We start from the raw sequence: 18,188 nt of genomic DNA on the forward strand, positions 1-18,188 counted from the left end.
CCTAGCGGGGGTCACGTGGAGCGATGCTTGTTCCGGGGCCGCTCTGCGATGCTGATTCAGAGTCCGGGCCCCCCCTCGCTGTCATGCTGATTTAGAGTCCGGGCCCCCCTCGCTGTCATGATGATTCAGAGTCCGGGCCCCCTCATGCTGATTCGGAGTCCGGGCCCCTCCCTCGCTGTCATGCTGATTCAGAGTCCGGGCCCCCCCTCGCTGTCATGCTGATTCATAGTCCGGGCCCCCCTCTCTGTCGTGTTGATTCAGAGTCCGGGCCCCCTCATGCTGATTCGGAGTCCGGGCCCCCCTCGATGTCGTGCTGATTCAGAGTTCGGGGCTCCCTCGCTGTCATGCTGATTTAGAGTCCGGGCCCCACCCCCTCGCTGTCATGCTGATTCAGAGTCCGGGCCCCCTCGCTGTCGTGCTGATTCAGAGTCCGGGGCCCCCTCGCTGTCGTGCTGATTCAGAGCCCGGCCCCCCTAGCTGTCGTGCTCATTCAGAGTCCGAGGCCCCTCCCCCTCGCTGTCATGCTGATTCAGAGTCCGGGCCCCCTCCCCCACGCTGCGATGCTGATTCAGAGTCCGGGGCTCCCGGCGGCAGACGAGAAGCCGGCGGGACCCGGGACCGCGTGAGTTGCAGAGGCCGCCACCACCCACCACCCACCACCCCCACTGGCTCTCTCTGTCTCTCTCTCTCTGTGTCTCTCTCTGTCTCTCTCTTCTAATGTCTGTCTCTTCCCTGTCTCTGTGTCGCCTTCAGCGTCTCTCGGTGGGTCTCGTGTCCCTCTCCGGGTGTGTCTCTCAGTGTCATTCGATAACAAACTATAAAACATTCATATTCAGTGTCTCTCTGTGGTGTCCTGTCCGTCTCCGGGTCTGTCTCTCTGCGTCTCATTCAATAAAAAAATAATATTCAGTGTCTCCGTGTCTCTTATCCCTCTCGGTGTCTGTCTCTGTGTGCGTTTGTCTACCACTGCGTAGATATCACTCTGTGTGTGTCTCATTCTCTGTCTGTGTGTGTGTCTCATTCTCTGTCTCTCTGTCTGTGTGTGTCTCATGCTCTGTCTCTGTGTGTGTCTATTGCCCCTCCGTGTATCTCATTCTCTGTCTTTCTGTGTGTGTCTCATTCTCTGTCTTTCTGTGTGTGTCTCATTCTCTGTCTTTGTGTGTCTGTGTATACGTGTGTCTGTATCTCTTCACGATCGCCCTGTCTCTCTCTCTGTGTGTCATTCTCTGTCACTTCGTCTGCGTCTCTGGGCCACACAGAGGGGGGCAGTGTAGGCGACACGTGTCTGAACGCGGCCTGGGAATCCCTGGGGATACAAAGACGGCTGGGATCCGGTGTGAGTCACGCCACCCACTGTAACTGTACTTGTGTACGGTCGTATAGAGTATGTGTGAATTTACATTATATGGTTGTGAGCCGATAATACGTTCTAGATTTGAAGCTTTCGTGACTGCAAGGATTCATACTCTTTGTTTTTTTCGGTAAAGTCACGTAGGTAAAACAATAAAATAAAATAAATGAAAACAACTCAATTAATGTTGCCTCCGAAACGTCGTGATTTAATTTAGTTTTATTTTATTGTTTTACCTACGTGACTTTACCGAAAAACCAAAGAGTGTGAACCGATAATACGGTTAAACCGGTAACCGGTTAATGGGAATCGATCCCCGATCCAGAAAAGTAACGAACCGGTAACCGATTCCAGTGGAGTTCAGGGTATTGATTGATTGGGTATGCGAGAACGGACAAACCGCACGGCGGCAGACGTTCGGATAAATACAGTACAGTTAAAGGGGCATCCCTGCAATTTCTTGTCCACGCCACTGCTGGCGGAAGAGCCTCCACGAGAGAAAGAGAGAACTCGAGAGTGGGTATTTGGTCTACTCATCCACATTCACCAAAACAAAACATGGGGTGTGTGTGTGCCCACATTTTACCCCACCGCAAGCTGCGATTCACCCATCCGCAGTGCTGGGTGGACATTCCCGGAAGGTCATGGAATTGACCTCTGGGTTGCAAGGCCAGTGAGCTGGTACCCATTACCCACCCCCACTGGAGCAGCTCCCGTCGTTTTATACCATATCCAAGTGGTGTACTTTGTTAGAAAATAGCTTTGCTGGCTGGATTCCTGGCTGGCTGTCTGGCGTGCTTGTGTGTGTGTGGTAGGAAGGGAGGTGATGGAGTGAGAAGAGATGGGGGGGAGGAGAGTGAAAAGGTTATTTAAACGGAGAGGAAAGCGAGGGAGCGAAAGAGGAGAGAGGGAGGGAGAGAGGCAAGAGAGAGTTTGATGCAGGAAAGGAGGGAGGGGAATAATGAGAGCGAGAGGTCAGAGAGACGGGGGGCAGTGGGTGAGAGTGGAGGGAGGAGATGCATTTAGAGGGGAGCGAGTAGTAGGAGAGAGGACAGAGAGACGGAGCGAGGACTCGATCTACATTGGGATAGACCGGACAGAAGGCAGGAGAAAGGTGGAGAGAGACGCAGGCAAAAGAAAGAAAAAAGTTTGACTGGCTGGAAGGGACGGGCGGACACAAGTACGTGCGAGTTGCTCGTCTCCGTTAAAAAGGTAAAACATGTTAATTTGTACTCTTTGGTTCTTTCGGTAAAGTCACGTAGAAGGAAAATGATACAAATAAAACAATACAATTCTCACGACGTTTCGATTGCAACACAAACAATCATCAGGTGTGAAAACCACAGCAAGAAAATTTGAGAAAAAAAACGGCACTTTTTTCAAATTTTCTTGCTGTGGTTTTCACACCTGATGATGATTGCTTGTGTTGCAGTTGAAACGTCGTGATAATTTCATTGTTTTATTTTAATTTTACTATTTCCCTTCTACGTTACTTTACCGAAAGAACCAAGAATATGAATCCCTGCAGTCATGAAACCTTTATATCGAAATATGAATTTGTATTACTAGACACATCGATACCACCGATTATTACCGTTTTTGTAATGCAAATGACATCTCGTATATTTGTGGGTATTATGAATGCCCAGGTCACTAGCAAATGAGTCTATCCTGGCCTCCTGAGTTCAAGTCTACTTTAAACGCAAAACAAATACACGTGAATGTGTGTGTAATGCAGCCTGTGGGGGCTATGCGGGGGATTTATGTCTTTGAATGCACGTGGTTAGTCGTCCTTCAATGAGTACCTGGTGCGGTCCGTAAACATTAGCACTGGGGAGACAAAGGCGGCCGGACGTGGTCCTGGCCACCCACCTCTGCCTTTCCGGCCTTAATAGGTGCTCGCTAACAGCACCTGCTCCAACAACCTGTTAAAGTTGATCGTTCTGTTTTGATCGTTTATTTTACTGCACAGTTATTGACCGCTGTTCAATTATTAACTTCTTATTCGTGAAGGGCCTTGCAACGGTTTATCGCGAAGGGCACTACATCAAATAAACACTCATTTATCGACGATTACGGGGATATATTTGTTTGTCTTTGTAGCGTATTCGACTTGTGCCAAATGGAGGGAGGGCAGAGATGTTTTGGCACGTGGAGTGATGTTGGTGGGGCGAGGTGGAGATAAAGTGGCGTTGAGTCATTTCGTCGCTGTGTCACCAGGTGCCACGTCGCTCGACCCACGGCCCCACTCGTGTAGGGGCCCTTGTAAAGTAAGGCGTGACGGATGCCACTTGGCGTGGTACACAAATAGACGGTTGTAATATATTCATTACAAAGGTGATGAATTGGAATTTACCTCTGGGTAGAGACATGGAGAAAATCCGTGGGTGTGTGTGAGAGAGAGAGAGAAACCAGAGCTGGCGCAGTAGGGAGCAGTCATCTCAGTCAACCCGTGGCACCTGGGTTTGTCCAGTGACCTGTCAGCAGCAAGCCTACGACACTTCACGTGGTCTCAAAGTGCACCTAGCCTGGCACATGCGCCGTGGTGACGTCACCGCCACTTCGTGGCAAATGGCGGTAGTTGTTTCTGGGGTGGGTTCCACCACGTGAAGAACTGAGGGTTTTTTGTTCCTCACAGGGGAAATGTGAGGGCTGGTTAGGGCTGAGCCGAAGCCAGGGATATACAAAATTCATTTGCTCTTGATCTAAACATTTCCGCTTGGTGTAAATGTTACTGACGGGGGCTTGCGTGGCAGTGGTTGATGTGGTCCAGGAGGAGAGAGTTCCTCTCCACGCTGTTCACACTGACAGTTGGCACATGTGCCCACTGCCACTGTGGATGGAAATTTAATTCCGGCTCTTCGTGTTCCTGGAGACACAAGAGTCGTTCACGATTGGAACAATTTCAGTTTTTTTATGTTCCCTTGGGAGCGGTCCTGCTGCTTGCAACAGCTTTGCTGACAGTTCTGGCTCATGTCCACCTGCTGACAGTGCGACAGTACGAGAGAGAGAGAGCGAGCAAAAGGTGAAGAAGAACGTAAAGCAAGTGGTAAAACCGTATAGAGATAGCAATAAGGTAATTACTGTAGATTAGAATGCAAAAGTCACCAAGTAAAAAAAAAGCAGTGATGAACTCTTAGTTCCCTACAAGACATTAAGAAGCAAAAAAAGAAATGCTTTTTACAGGAGATGTGGCATGGGACTCATGCCGAGGAACCTATACTCTTAACGACCACCTTATCCATTTCCCCCTCCCCCACTCTGCACGTCCATATATCAAGATAAAAAATGAAATATTATACCATCCTGAAAAAAGTTATGTTGAGTAGAGTTGTTCGTCTCCCCAGAAGTTTAGATTTCAGAGTATTTTTTATTGAAAATGAGAACACGATCGCCTACTGGTGTGAGAAGCCGAATGTTGCAGTCTCATCCTCTTCTATGAGCTCGAGCCAGGGACCGCTGCTGCTTGTCGCTCTTGAGTGCTTCTTGTTTCACACACATCTTACAGAACAGGTCTCCAACAGCAATGGCCATGTGTTCATCGTAGCGCATCGAATTTGACGTGCGCCCACGATGCCCCCATTCGTGTCACTTAAACTATAAACTAAACTATTTACATTTTACCAGGAAAGGCCCACTGAGCTATATAACTGTTTTTCGGAAGTGACTTGGCCACAAATGATAGCTCGACTTATCATGTGTAGATTTATAGCAGCCAAATAATCTAAATGCACGTTTCTACATGTGGAGGGAAAAACCAGAGGACCCGGACAAAAATCTACGCGACCACGGGGAGAACATGCAACGTCCAAATATACAAGCGTCAGGGTCGGAATCGAACCCACGACCTATATACCAAGTGATTTTTTTTTGGCCATCTGGCTGAAAACGTTAATTCTGTGAGTGCCGTGCGTACGGGTAGGCGAGTTGTCATCCACTCGGCTCTCCAGCGCCAGTCAGCCTTCACATGATTGGTCCCCCACACTGTACACCCTCTCTGTGTAGCCATGGCTGTTTAAATCCGTGTATTGTAATTATCATCTATAATTTACCGTAATCTTATTAACATTCCTAATCCACACCTCCCGTCCTCCAGGATAACCTTTACTGCCAGTTCCCTTAATCACAGGCCAGCTTCGCGCACAGCTTGAGAAAACGGTTGTTAATTAAACGTGCTAGGTGATATTTTGTGGTGTCAGTGTTTTTTAAGTTACGTAATTGCGCATTCATAGCATTATTATGTGCTGGAAAGACGTCCCCACGATTATTCAGGCTTTGACAGGTTTTACCGTCTAAAAGGTGAAGCCCTACAATTTCTCAGGACTACTGTCACAAGTACCTCTACTGGAGGGAGCTCTAGAAAGCCCCCTCTGAGGGTATTTTGGCCTACTTTTCAACGCTGGGCAGTTTTCCTGGAATATCCGAATTGTATTGTATGTGACGCAGCTTCTGTGTGCCACGATGGCGAGATTTTAACTACCTCGCCTAGTATACAGGTCGTGGGTTCGATCCCGAACCTGACGCCTGTATATTTGGAGTTTGCATGTTCTCGCCATGGTCACGTGGATTGTTCTCCGGTTCCGTCAGTTTTTCCTGCCACATTTAGAAACATGCATTTTGAGTATTTGGCTGCTGTAAATGTCCACATGATAAGCCACTTCGTTGAGCTATCATTTGTGGCCAGGTTGCTTCTTAAAAAGAGCTATATAGCTCAGCTGGGCCTTACCTGGTAAAAGAAAAATAGTTTAGTTTAGTATTCGCCACTGTAATTACATCAACGGTTTTTGCTGCTCATGCCAGGATCTTCCGGTGCGATGAGTGAGCACGAGGCGCCCGGCCTCGGTTCGGACAGGACGAGAGGAGCGGAGGTGGACGAGGAACAGGACGAGGTGGAGCGCAAGGCCACTGTCCCCGCAGAGACCAAGAGGCTCGCCTTCGTGTGGTGCCAGGAGTACCTGTCTGGCATGTGGAAGACGCTGCAGGAGAATGAGTTTCAAATCAGTATTATAAGGTAATGGCGAGCCCCTCGGCACAAGCTTCACTTCCGCTCTGTCCGTGGTGGGGGCATTTAAAAATATATTCTTGGAAGCTGAGTCCACAAGCGGGCAATGTCCTACTTTACACCTCATGTCCATATGAAATCTTCCCTGTTGCGGCCCACAGTTGACGATCTCATTTGCTGCCTTGTGCTTTGAAGTTCGCTTTGAGCTTATAAATAATTCCGTTTTTGCCGGGTTCTCGGCTTCCAGAGGACATTTTCCGGCTGTACCTAAAAACGCCACTTGCTTGAGTAGTAGTAGCTGGGAACATTGACATCGAACGAATCCTCTGGTGTTTCACGAACCTTCTCCGAGCAAGCGAACCACATGACCGTGAGGTCTTGTGTGAGACCCGCATTATTCTAAAATCCGTGAGACTGAGCTTGTGGCGAATACGAGGAGGGAAGCAGGAGGATTTATCCACAATTTTGGCTGTCACCTGATGAGACTGGTTGTCATTACTGGCAAAACATTGTACCCGAATTGTAAATGTTGTGGGTTTACTCTCCAAACACCAGTCTGCTGAACTATGGCATGTTTTGTTTACGTGACAAACCTTACTAATTGGTTGTGTCGGATGTTGGCAGGTTTAACGACACATATTTACGCAATCTAACCCCAAAAAAAACTCTTGTGGATAATATTGGTCGTGAAAGCCTACATATTAAAATGAGGAGCGTTTCTTGTTGATTTATAAATACCGGTTATATCTCAATCATACCTGAAAATTGGAGTCAATAACACGGGGATGTGTCCTAATCTTGGTTCGCTCTGCGCGGCAACACATTTGTGACGTGGGCCGGGGTGATGTAGAAACGCAGGGTTCAGGTAGCATAGTCCATAGATCATTTTAGGAGCGCAAATTCCCTTTTCTCTAATCTTGTTCAACACACGTCATCGCGGATAAAAACAGTTGTGTAGACTGTTTGAAGAAGACTGATGTGGCCGCACGTCAGGGAGGATGTTGCTAGCAAGTTGCAGATATTTCTTTCTGTGATGCGTCATTGCTAATGCAGTGGGAAGAATTAAGGGCATTGATGGAACTCATCGTTTAATAATTAAACTCTCGAAAAGCCGCCCAGTACCGCTTCATAAAAACACACGAGGCTGCAACACTGGTGCTGTGTTGTGTAATGTTAAGGATATCAAACGACACAATTATGCTGTGTCATCATCATACAGCATATCACCACATTTTTATATACGTCCAATGTGCAGTATTTGTCCAAACAAACATCATTTTCACTGCTTGTTTTACAGTGGGGGGCTCAGCAACTTCCTCTACCTGTGCGCGCTCCCGGACGGGAAGCAGAACTCCAGAGACGAACCAAGAAATGTCCTTTTACGAATCTACGGCCGAATCCTTCAGGTGCATTTCTGTTTGTACAAATAACATGCTGGCACGCACGCACGCTTGTCTGTGCCAAACCCCGTGATGTGCTTGTTACAACACGGCGTGATCTGTGCTGTCTGCTGCTGCTGTGTTGTTGCATGCTGTTTTGTGCAGCCGACTTGGCAGTGGATCACGGGGTACAGCGCCCTGTCCATGTGCAGTGGGCTGTCCATGTGCAGCCCATTGTCCATGTGCAGCGCGTTGTCCATGTTCAGCGCCCTGTCCATGTGCATCCGGCCTCATGGTTCAGCGGTAGAGCCAGTGGCTCGCACTCGCAAGGTTGGGAGTTCACATCCTGCTTGGGGATCGACTCCACTCACGATCCCTCCTGGGTCGATACAACGAGTACCACTTTGCGGGGAAGTCGACAGCTGTCCCTGTGGGCAAACTCGCCCCGGCCATACGAATGTGGAATTTCTCACCACTGGCCCAGGGCCGAGCAGGATATAGCTTCTTCTTGGTTCTTTCGGTAAAGTCACGTAGAAGGGAAGTGATAAAATAATAAAAATAAAACATAATAAAATCTAATAATTCTCACGACGTTTCGGCTACAACGCGACTTTACCGAAAGAACCAAGAAGATGTATCCCTGCAGTCACGAAAGCTTTAAATCGAAAAAAGGATATAGCTTGCGCTTGTGCCGTGTGTCCTTGCACCGTTTGACACAAACGCTGTTGTTTACCGAAGGGGCACCATGTTCTGAAACTGGTGTGTTGTTCCGTGCGTACGGCACACCGCGTGCGTGCCCGAATGGCACACGGCATCCGGTGACGTGGACGCGATGCGCGTTGTACTCGCTGTACGGCACGCGTCGTTTTGCGGTGTGTGTGCAGGGACAAGATGCGCTAGTACAGGAGAGTGTGATGTTCGCTATCCTAGCAGAACGAATGCTGGGTCCGAAACTCTACGGGGTCTTCCCTCAAGGCCGCTTGGAGGAGTACATTCCTGTAAGCTGATCGCGCAGCGGCTGCGGTGGGGGATGAGCCCACGATCGGCTGCACACCGAGCAAAACATCGTTACCGTGTTCACACAATTAAAAGACGCTCCGGAAAATAAGACGCACTCATAATTTTGGGGTCGTTTTGAAAGAAGACATTTCTGGGAAATCGGGAAACATGGGTGTGGCATGCGAGTGTACGTAATGTGGCGTTAGACTCTCTGTCTTTGTGCGCAGTGAAGCACATCTAGTCCGCGAGGATGCGGATCGTCTCAAACATCTTAGGGGGTCGCCTTTTGCACCGACAATTTGGATATTTTTCAGCCAATTATCAGTGGAAACTGTATTTTCGCCAACATATGAATCATGCCGCGTGTACTGTACCTATCCCCCCTTCCCCCCGCCTTCTTCTAGTACCAAGAACTCTTAATCCCATCCTTCAGGATGAGCAAGTCGTTGTGTTTGTCTGCGATGTTTCAGAGCAGAAGACTGAGAACTGCGGAGCTTGCTTTACCACAAGTTTCCGCGGAAATTGCAACAAAACTTGCCAGATTTCACGAAATGAAAATGCCATTCAACAAAGAGCCCAAATGGCTGTTCAGCACAATGAAGAGGTAAATAATGAATGTGTCGTGGTTTTTAATGTGATTTGCCAAAGCATTGGGTGTCAAGAATAGCACGGCACGGTCACCTGTTTCTGTTCACGACTGTATATACGGAGCAATCATAACCCGTTAATATCCACCATCCGCGTTCTGTCCACTGCTGGATGAAGTCTTGTCCATCGCCTACTGTCACGGTCCCGCGATGCCATAATCCATCTTAATTCCCCCCACGTGAACCGATGTCATCTTTCCATCTCCTTGCTCGTCGTGTTCGGCTCTGGTTCCATCACCGGTCTCGTTCGTTGTTCATCGCCCCTATTTAGCAAACACGAGCACACTCGGTATTCTTACCGGTCAAGATAATGCTTCTAATAAGCATTTTTCTTCCGATCCATGTGTTGCTCTTTCTCTCTCTCTCTAGTCCCCAGCATTTATCTCTTCCCTGCTTCTGCGCACACTTTTCAGCTTTTGTTCCATTTCCTTTTGGCAGTGTCCCCGTGTTTTCGAACCATGTGTTGGAGCAGATATTGTGCACAGGTTGAAAACTTTAAGCTTTGGGCGCTTTGGCAATGTTACTTTTAATTACCGATTTACATTTCAAAAAAACACACCCTGACCTGCTCGTGCTCACTTTTGTATTTCATACATTTCTGTGGGCCTGTTAATCCCTATTAATACTTTATAATACGCTTACGACCAATGTAATAAGATTTGGAATTCATGACTATAATTATTTTTGATACAAAGTATTTTTAGCACGGTTCGGTCACTCAGAATATAAAGATAATACTGTACTATAATTATTAACAATGCAAAAATGCCCAGAACCTAATACACACGTTAAGTTTAAATTATTTAAACGACGCTTGCCGATTTCTCTTCCTTATGTCGCAAATGCAAGCACTTCCCTTTCCTGCCCCTGATGGCCACATCCCATCTCTGTCTGTACAGCGTCATGACGTGCGCTTGCATTTAGATCGTCCGTTAATTTATGTTGTCTTGTGTATTGGATGGTTTGTCTCTTTGGTGTATACACTCAGTCCCACAGTGTTCACAGTGATAGAATTCAGTCTTCCGTCTTTTGCGTAGCTTTGCGACCGTTTGATCTGTTCGATATACGTTACGCAAAAACAGGCGGGACGGTCTTGTTCTGTAAATTGTGTGTGGCTTGTCGCGATTATCGTTTTGTTTGTATTTAGTTGCTGTGTGTGCGCACGCCGTATTTCCTACAGCTACATGGAGCAGGTAATGCTGCTGGAGTTCCCAAAGGAGCCACAGGCGAGGAAGTTTAAGCACTTGATGTCGTTCAACCTCCCACACGAGATGGAAGTTCTGGGGTAATAATTGCTACAGATGTCCTTACGTAGATACCGGCGTTGTGCATTAGAAGTGACCAGGAGATGACAGTGCAGCAATCGATTTCTGACTGCATCCACACAGAGATTTTGAGCGTTGCACCCTCATAAGGTGTGGGCTTATTCTGTGTATTCGCGTTCCCTTCCCAAATACTCACAAATGGAACTGGCTAAGATCTCGACGAATGTGACCCGACCCAAAATGCGTCTTGAGGCTCGGTAAACCTTTCCTGGGTAAAAGTGGGAAAACTTATATTTACACCCCCCTTTTTCGTATCACTTAGAACAGTGGTTCTTAACCTGGGGTGCACGCACCCCCTGGGCATGCGAGATGCCCTTTCTAGGGGTGTGAGGCATGGCCACATTTCTTGAGAAGGTAAATCGTCGAAACACAAATTAAGCAGGGGCACGTAAGTACAACTACCTTGTTTTATTAAACCTATGTATTTATTAAGAACTACTGACTTGGAACATTACGTTAGTGATGCAGTGCAGATTCGCCGAGCATGGCGTCGTCTTGGCCTTTACGTTGACCTCATCTGATGACTGCCGTTGATGTCCCCCTGGCTGTGCCCGCGCTGCAGAAACCTTTTGGCCGCCACCCCCTCCCCCGTCGTGTTTTGTCACAACGATTGTCAGGAAGGTGAGTCTCGCCCCCTGTGCCGCACCGCACGCAAAGTCACCTTGACACACGGTGACGCGCGGTGCACAATGCCCACGGCTCTGTCACCGTCTGCCGACGGCTTCGTCACCGACTGCCAACGCACTCCGCTGCTCGTACCAAAAGGCTCTTGGCAAAGTCTGGCGGCGTGGGTGGAATCGGCCGTGACGACCTCTTGAACCCGATGTTGATGCCGCGATGCCTGTAACTTGACCACAAGGCAACAACTTGCGCCTCGGGCAGGCGTACGTAATGCCGTCAAGCGCGCATGGTCATTTTCTCAGCGTTCATTATTGTCTACAAATTAATATATTGCTGGAATGGCTGCAAAAAGCTTGACCGGTGAATGAATGAAGGGGCGCTGCGGTGGCGAAATGTCAACTCCCTCGCCTGGTATGGAGGAGGTTGTGGGTTCGATCCAGACCCTGACGCCTATATATTTGCATGTTCTCCCCGTGGCCGCGTGGATTTTTCTCGGGTTTTTCCCTCCACATGTAGAATTAACACACGTTTAAAGTATTTGGCTGCTGTACATTTCCACGCGACAAGCCGCTTCGTTGAGCTATTGTTTGTGGCCAGGTCGCTTCTGGAAAAGAGCTACATAGCTCAGAGGGCCTTACGTGGTAAAATTAAAAAAAAAAGTAATAGAATGCTATTGTAACGTGGTGGATTTATATTGAAAGTGAGGTTATGGTGTTGACCTCGGCGTCGCGCATCGGGGGTTGCAAAAATCGATGGTGGCAGCCGTCGGGATGGGTGACCATGAGCTGTGGGCACCGCATTGCAGCGTTTGGCAGAATGGCTGCCGCAGGGGAAAGTAGCCGTGGGGCAGTGCAGCCGTGGGGGAGTTGAGCCGCGAGCGCTGTTGACGCGCCCACGGCCGGCCCATGTCGGTTATGTAAATGGCTGCAGAAGCTGGTGGTGGGCGTGTATTGGTTTTTAGAATGAACTCTCGGAAGGCAGTGTGACATCTCCAGTGTTAGCGAATGACCTCCCCCTGAAGGTGACACCACAGAACTAATTCCGAAGTCCCTCGGTTGCCTGTAACCCATGCCAGGCAGTGCACCTTCTCACGCTCTGGGGGGGGGGGGTGGGGTTGGGTTCACATGGCGACCAAGGCATTGTTTAGTTCTCTGAAGTTGGAATGTGTTAAATTAGGTACAACATCTTTATTTCATGGGGATTTGTGATAAATCATTGGTTACCATGTTGACGCCGTCAGCTCGCTACACCCGGTTAAATTGCAGCTGGTGGAAACACAGATTTGAACTCTGGATCTCAGTGCTGGTTCAGTGCTTTGAATGGGAGCATTTATATTTCACCGAAGGATTATTCATTACCACGCGCACTGAACTGTAACATTACATGGTCCGTCTATAAACATGCCGTTTAGCGTAGGTGCGTCTTTGCTATATGAAATGCATTTAAAGCCATGCAAACGAGGCATTTGATAATGCTATCCGTTGAAACTGTTTTGATGTGTATTTCAAAAGGCAACATTCTCCTCCTGGAAGATGAAGTCAAGGCAAATGAAGACAAACTCATGATTATCGACTTTGAATACTGCAGCTATAATTACAGGTGAGTGCCAATGCCCAGAATCTGTGTTTAACTTTGTTGGGCGTTTTAAGACTGCAGATTATTTAAACAGATTAAATTATTCATAATCAACGTTTTTGGGTTTAGATCGCGTTATTTATAAATGTGTCGTAACCCTCCACCACCCGACACGGCCAATCAGTAAAAAAGTGTCATGTTGACAAAAGACAAATTAGTTCACTGCTTTAGCCCACCGGTGTGTTGAAGCGCGAAACCACGACATTTACAATTTGAGTACGCCGGTGGGCTAAAGCAGTGAACTAATTTGTCTTTTGTCAACGTGACACTTTTTTACTGATTGGCCGTGTCGGGTGGTGGAGGGTTACGACACATTTATAAATAACGCGATCTAAACCCAAAAACGTTGATTATGAATAATATTGGTCGCGAAAGCCTACGTGTTAAACAGATTAAATTATGTTGAACTTTATCACCATGCGTCACCAACCGTGCTAATCGGTGATGCTGCTTGCATTGGCAGTGATGCACAAATAACAAACAAAAGTAATTTGAAAACAACACTGTTGGCCTTAAAAAGAAAGAGTATATTACGGATGCCGTTTCTGGCAATGGCCCTCTTTTACAGCACGTAGGCCTCGGTGAGGAATCGTTGCAATGCAAAGCGCCTTTCCTTTCGCACAGCACTTAATCTCGTGTGGTTTTGTAGTTGGTGATAGTGAACAAGGTAACAACAGAGAATAGGGACAAAGGAAATAAAATACAATCAAAAAGTCATGGACCACATTACTATCATGAGGCCAAATTAAATACGTCGCGACTAAAATTAGTTTATCGAAGCAGGACTGTAAGGGGCAGCCTTCGGCTTTGAGCGCAAGATTTCTTTGTAAGCATGTGTTGAACTTCCTTCGCACCATACGTAGCCAACCGTGCTAATCTTGGGCAACAGCACACAATTTAGCTCAATGAAATAAAAGGGTCGTTCACGTTTTCATAATTTTGTCAAAGTTTTTGTCGCTCGTCGTAGTTTGTACGCAGAGGCTGTCCTCGTTTGCTGCTCCACGTGTGGAAGTCGCGTGCCGAGTAACGACCACCACCCCCCCCTCCCCTCTTCCCTCCCGCAGGGGATTCGACATCGGCAATCATTTCTGTGAGTGGACCTACGACTACACGCACGACGTGTGGCCGTTCTTCACTGCCAACCTGGACAAGTATCCGAGCCGTGAGCAGCAGGTAACTCCCCCCTCCCCCGCAGGCGACCCACACCGTCCGTCTTCCTCCGCCGTCTCTCGGTGAAGCAACTTGAGCTCTCGACGTCGGTCGCTCGCGGGAAATGAGCGGCGTACACGGCGCCGCGTCCATCTGGGTTCCCCCGCCACGGGGAGAACGGAGTTTCCTCCTCTGCTGTTCTGCGCATGGCAGAAATGTCAAAAGCTAGCGGGGAAAGTGCAGGCGTGTAGCTTTCTCTGCGGGTACTTCAGAGAGGGTGGGGGCGGGGGGCAAACATGCGCAGTTCTTTGCGCCCCCTTTTTAACGCCCGTCTTTGTCGTGTTTGGTTTTTCGCAAACGCACATCTTGGAAATGCGTAGCCTGCTTACGGACTTTCCAAGATAATTAACAAATTGCTGTCGTTTTATTTCCTTCGTTGCAGCTGCACTTTCTGCGGCATTACCTAGCAGAGACCCAAGCCGGTAACCACATGAATGGCTGCAGCAGCGCTCCAGAGAATCACGTGGGAGGAGGAGGTCAGAATGACGTTTCTGGCGGTGGGCGTTTGGGCGGAAGGTCTGCGGACAGCGCGGGACTACCCAATGCAAGTGGCGACACCGCGGTTTTGGAGGCCATACTGGTGGAGGTGAACAGGTGATGATGCCCTCTCTTGCAAGCGTAACCTCTTTTTGCCTGAAGCATTTCACCAAGGGGCGAGGTGCTCGCCGGGTGGCTCAAATACTAATAAACCTCGTTTTCAAGTGCAGTGCGTTGATGGCCTCAAGCCTATTTTAGCAGCGACTGCGTGAAAAAAACATCGAATTAAATTTGGTCCTGCACTTAATATTGCTGAATGCCAGCTCTGAGAATAAAAAAAACATTGGTTTGACCGTCATGCGGAAAATATTCCTCTGTCGTTGAGTGAGTGGGAGAGTGCTGACCTCTGCTGTGAGTCTTAAAGAGATGTCCAGTGGTAGCTCAGTCATATCGGCTTTTGTGGGCCGTTTTCAATATCTCTGCTTACGGTCGCCGTCTCGTGACGCGGGCCGATAGTATTCGGGGTGGGGGGGGGGGGAATTAGGGGAAAAGAAAGGTTTGGTTTTTAAATGGATATCGCAAGGTGTCAAGGAATGCGCGATTGCCCCCTTTGTGTTCAGGTTTGCTCTGGCTTCTCACTTCTTCTGGGGACTGTGGTCCATCCTCCAAGCACACATGTCCACCATCCAGTTTGGATACTTGGTAAGGTGGACCCTTTTACACAACATAACCGTGCAACGTCCCTCTGCGGAGCAGCTTGTGTCTTGTTTACGAGTGCGCCACGGTGGCGAGATGTTAACTCCCTCGCCTGCTATGGATGAGCGCATGGGTTCAATCCCGACCCTGATGCCTGCTGTATATTTGGAGTTTGCATGTCTCTCTCTCTCTCCGTAGTCGTGTGGATTTTTATCCGGGTCCTCCGCTTTTTTATCCACATATTAGAATTAACATGTGTTTAAGAGTATTTGGCTGCTGTAAATTTCCACGTGATAAAAAGAAGTCACAGTCGAATCTGTATATTTTGTGAAGTGGCGAACATGACAATGGAGCGAGAAACTTCTCTGAAGTTTAGAGTGCGGTATAAACTAAACACTAAACAAAACCATTTTTTTATTTTACCAGGTATGGCCCACTGAGCTATGTAGCTCTTTTTCAGAAGCATCCTGGCCACAAAGTGGCTTATCATGTGGAAATTAATATCAACCAAATACTCTAAATGAAAATATTTGTGTGGCATCATGATTATGCACTGTGCATGATTAATAGACCTAAAAAGTAACAATAAGCGTTACATTTTAATGACACGACACTTTTTTACATAACTGTGATATGGACGAGCAGGACAATGATTGTAAACGTGTTGCCAAACGTGTGTGTGCGTGCATGCGTGTAGGATTACGCACTGGCAAGATTTGAGGCATACTTCAAACAGAAGCAAGTGTTTTCCTAAAGCATCGCTCGTTCCTGCAGAAGACTACGCCGCCTTGTGTTGCTCATGTTCGGAAGCCGATGTACGATTAGCATTTTATGGTTCTTTGTAACCACTTACTGTTTGATTTGTGGTTGGTTTTGAACACATTCCCGACATAAGCTTGACACCCAAACGCAAGCATCCTGCCAGCCTTGACAATAAGGGTGAACACTTAGGGCACAATTCGCGTGTTGTCGAACGTTCATGTCTGTGCTTTTACCAATGTGTATCCCCATTGCCAGCAGTGCGACAGATTTCCAAAGGGGTGGGACGGATGAGCTGTCTCGTATGTTTGTGTGGGGCATCTGTTCCTGTGTGTGTTGCAGGAACGCCTTGCGTTTCTCCTGCATCGCGATAGAATGTTCATTCACGGCGTACATTTGACACTGCCACTGTAATCTAACGGTACGCCATAAGAATTTTTTTTGGGTTAGATCACGTAAATATATAAATGTGTCGTTAAAACCCACCACCACCCGACATAGCAAACTAGTAAGGGTTATCACGTTAACAGAACGTGCCAATTCGTCACTAGTACAGCACACCGGTGTGTTGGAGAGCCAAGCCACAACATTTACAATCTGAGAACGACGTTTCGCCAGTAATTACGACTAGCTTCATCAGGCGACAGCCAGATTTGTGGAGAAGTCCACCTGTTTCGTTCCTTATATAGAGGCGCAGATGTGGTGACCACGCTTCTGCGCTCTTGCACAATGTGGTGGGGGGGGGATTACTGAGGCAACGTACATTATGCATGTGCATTATGCGAGCCCTTTGAACTTGTCCTTCCTGTCTATTGTTTATTAAAATAGCCCTACCAACGGTAATCCCTATTGAAGTACGCTGCCCTTTGTAGGCATGCATTTAAATAATGTATTATTTGATTATTCGCTTCCACGTAGCACTAAGGCGGTAGCCGAACGGTTTAAGTTATTTTGATTTCTTTAAATTTAGATATTCTCTAATTAGTCTTGGCCAGTAGTAGCTAGTTTTGCACAAAACTTCAACAATCAAAATCAATTGAGTGTCCTTGTTGGCACGCGTGTTCTGCTACTGCTGACAGTTGAATTTGGGATACTTTAATATTTCTCTGACGTTCTTTTAGTCTCGTGCTGATCATTCGTCCTGTTTGCCCAAGATAACATTTACCACACGTGCAGTTAATCCTGTACACACACCTTCTGTTGATTGCGTTTAATTTACGAAAGCCGATCTGCTCATTCGTAGGGAAACCATTCAAGCGAAGAGCCCCTTTCCGTGTCGTTTTTCCAAATCGTACACAGCGGCCATTTCATACTGTTTTACAAAATCAAACTAATGGGCATTTTACAAACTCGCATTTCTCAATGCCTGTAAAATTGATCTTTACGTAGTATATTTTAATCTACGTTTTTTAAAAAATATTGCACACTTTATCAGCAACTGTGATGTCTTTGTTAACAGTAAAGCAGAAATGTGCTTTCTGATCAAAGACTAATTGTCTTTGCCTGTTTTAAGATAAAGGCTGTAACCTGTGAAGGTAAACAATACTTGATTTGAAGTTTTGTTTGTCCTTATGATGATTCTATTAAATACCAAACAGAAAAATTAAAATATTAATTCCTGCTAATTGTTGTCTGGCTTTGTCATCTGCATACAGCAAGCATGGCAAGGAAGCGCTTGCACACAACTTATATAATAACTGCGAAGGTGACTGGCGTCGGCCCAATACTTGACGTTATGTAATGTGGATTTGGCAACAGGGCTTGCCAGGAAATATTTCCTATCTTGACAACAAATAACAGTGATGCTGATATTGACCACAACAATCTTGTCCGACAAATAATTTTAGTTAGATAATTATGATGGTAAGAGTATAAAGGTCGACATGTTCACCTATGTTTGTGCGATGTTCAATAGAATATACTTCAGATGGAGGAATGTGTGTACGGTAGAAGGGTGATTTTTGTATTTGCAGCTGTGTGGACCGGTAGTCCAGCAATTGATGCACTGTGCTACGTGACCAGAGTTCGATTCCCGCTTGCGGCCAACACCAGTGATGGATTACCTACAACGGTTCTGGGTTTCGCCTA

The 18,188-nt window shown here is 47.3% G+C and overlaps 1 protein-coding gene across 4 annotated transcripts; it reads left to right on the plus strand.

Annotated features, from left to right (window-relative positions):
* Positions 1–539: 539 nt before the first annotated feature.
* On the plus strand, positions 540–17,725 carry LOC144932406 (choline/ethanolamine kinase-like). 4 transcript variants are annotated; one of them, XM_078856428.1, is made up of 12 exons: positions 540–622; positions 6,152–6,362; positions 7,651–7,759; positions 8,617–8,730; positions 9,202–9,335; positions 10,559–10,663; positions 11,266–11,324; positions 12,836–12,923; positions 14,024–14,132; positions 14,551–14,762; positions 15,266–15,347; positions 16,039–17,725. In XM_078856428.1, exons 2-12 carry the CDS (start codon positions 6,166–6,168, stop codon positions 16,093–16,095), a joined length of 1,266 nt encoding a protein of 421 aa, XP_078712554.1. In that variant the 5' UTR covers positions 540–622; positions 6,152–6,165; the 3' UTR covers positions 16,096–17,725. The 4 variants fall into 4 exon arrangements, with proteins under 4 accessions (XP_078712554.1, XP_078712556.1, XP_078712555.1 ...); XM_078856430.1 differs by lacking the exon at positions 540–622 and adding an exon at positions 1,088–1,336; XM_078856429.1 differs by lacking the exon at positions 540–622 and adding an exon at positions 2,323–2,531.
* The last annotated feature ends 463 nt before the right edge of the window (positions 17,726–18,188 follow it).

This window comes from Lampetra fluviatilis, chromosome 5 (genome assembly GCF_964198595.1).
Source record: "Lampetra fluviatilis chromosome 5, kcLamFluv1.1, whole genome shotgun sequence".
NCBI lineage: Eukaryota > Metazoa > Chordata > Hyperoartia > Petromyzontiformes > Petromyzontidae > Lampetra > Lampetra fluviatilis.

What these genes read in the sequence shown, in the direction of transcription:
- LOC144932406 (XM_078856428.1), top strand. Translation starts at nt 6,166, where the DNA reads ATGAGTGAGCACGAGGCGCCCGGCCTCGGTTCGGACAGGACGAGAGGA. An exon ending in GCTTGGAGGAGTACATTCCT is followed by an intron (nt 8,731 to 9,201) that starts GTAAGCTGATCG and finishes GCGATGTTTCAG; the next exon opens with AGCAGAAGACTGAGAACTGC. An exon ending in TCACAACGATTGTCAGGAAG is followed by an intron (nt 11,325 to 12,835) that starts GTGAGTCTCGCC and finishes GTATTTCAAAAG; the next exon opens with GCAACATTCTCCTCCTGGAA.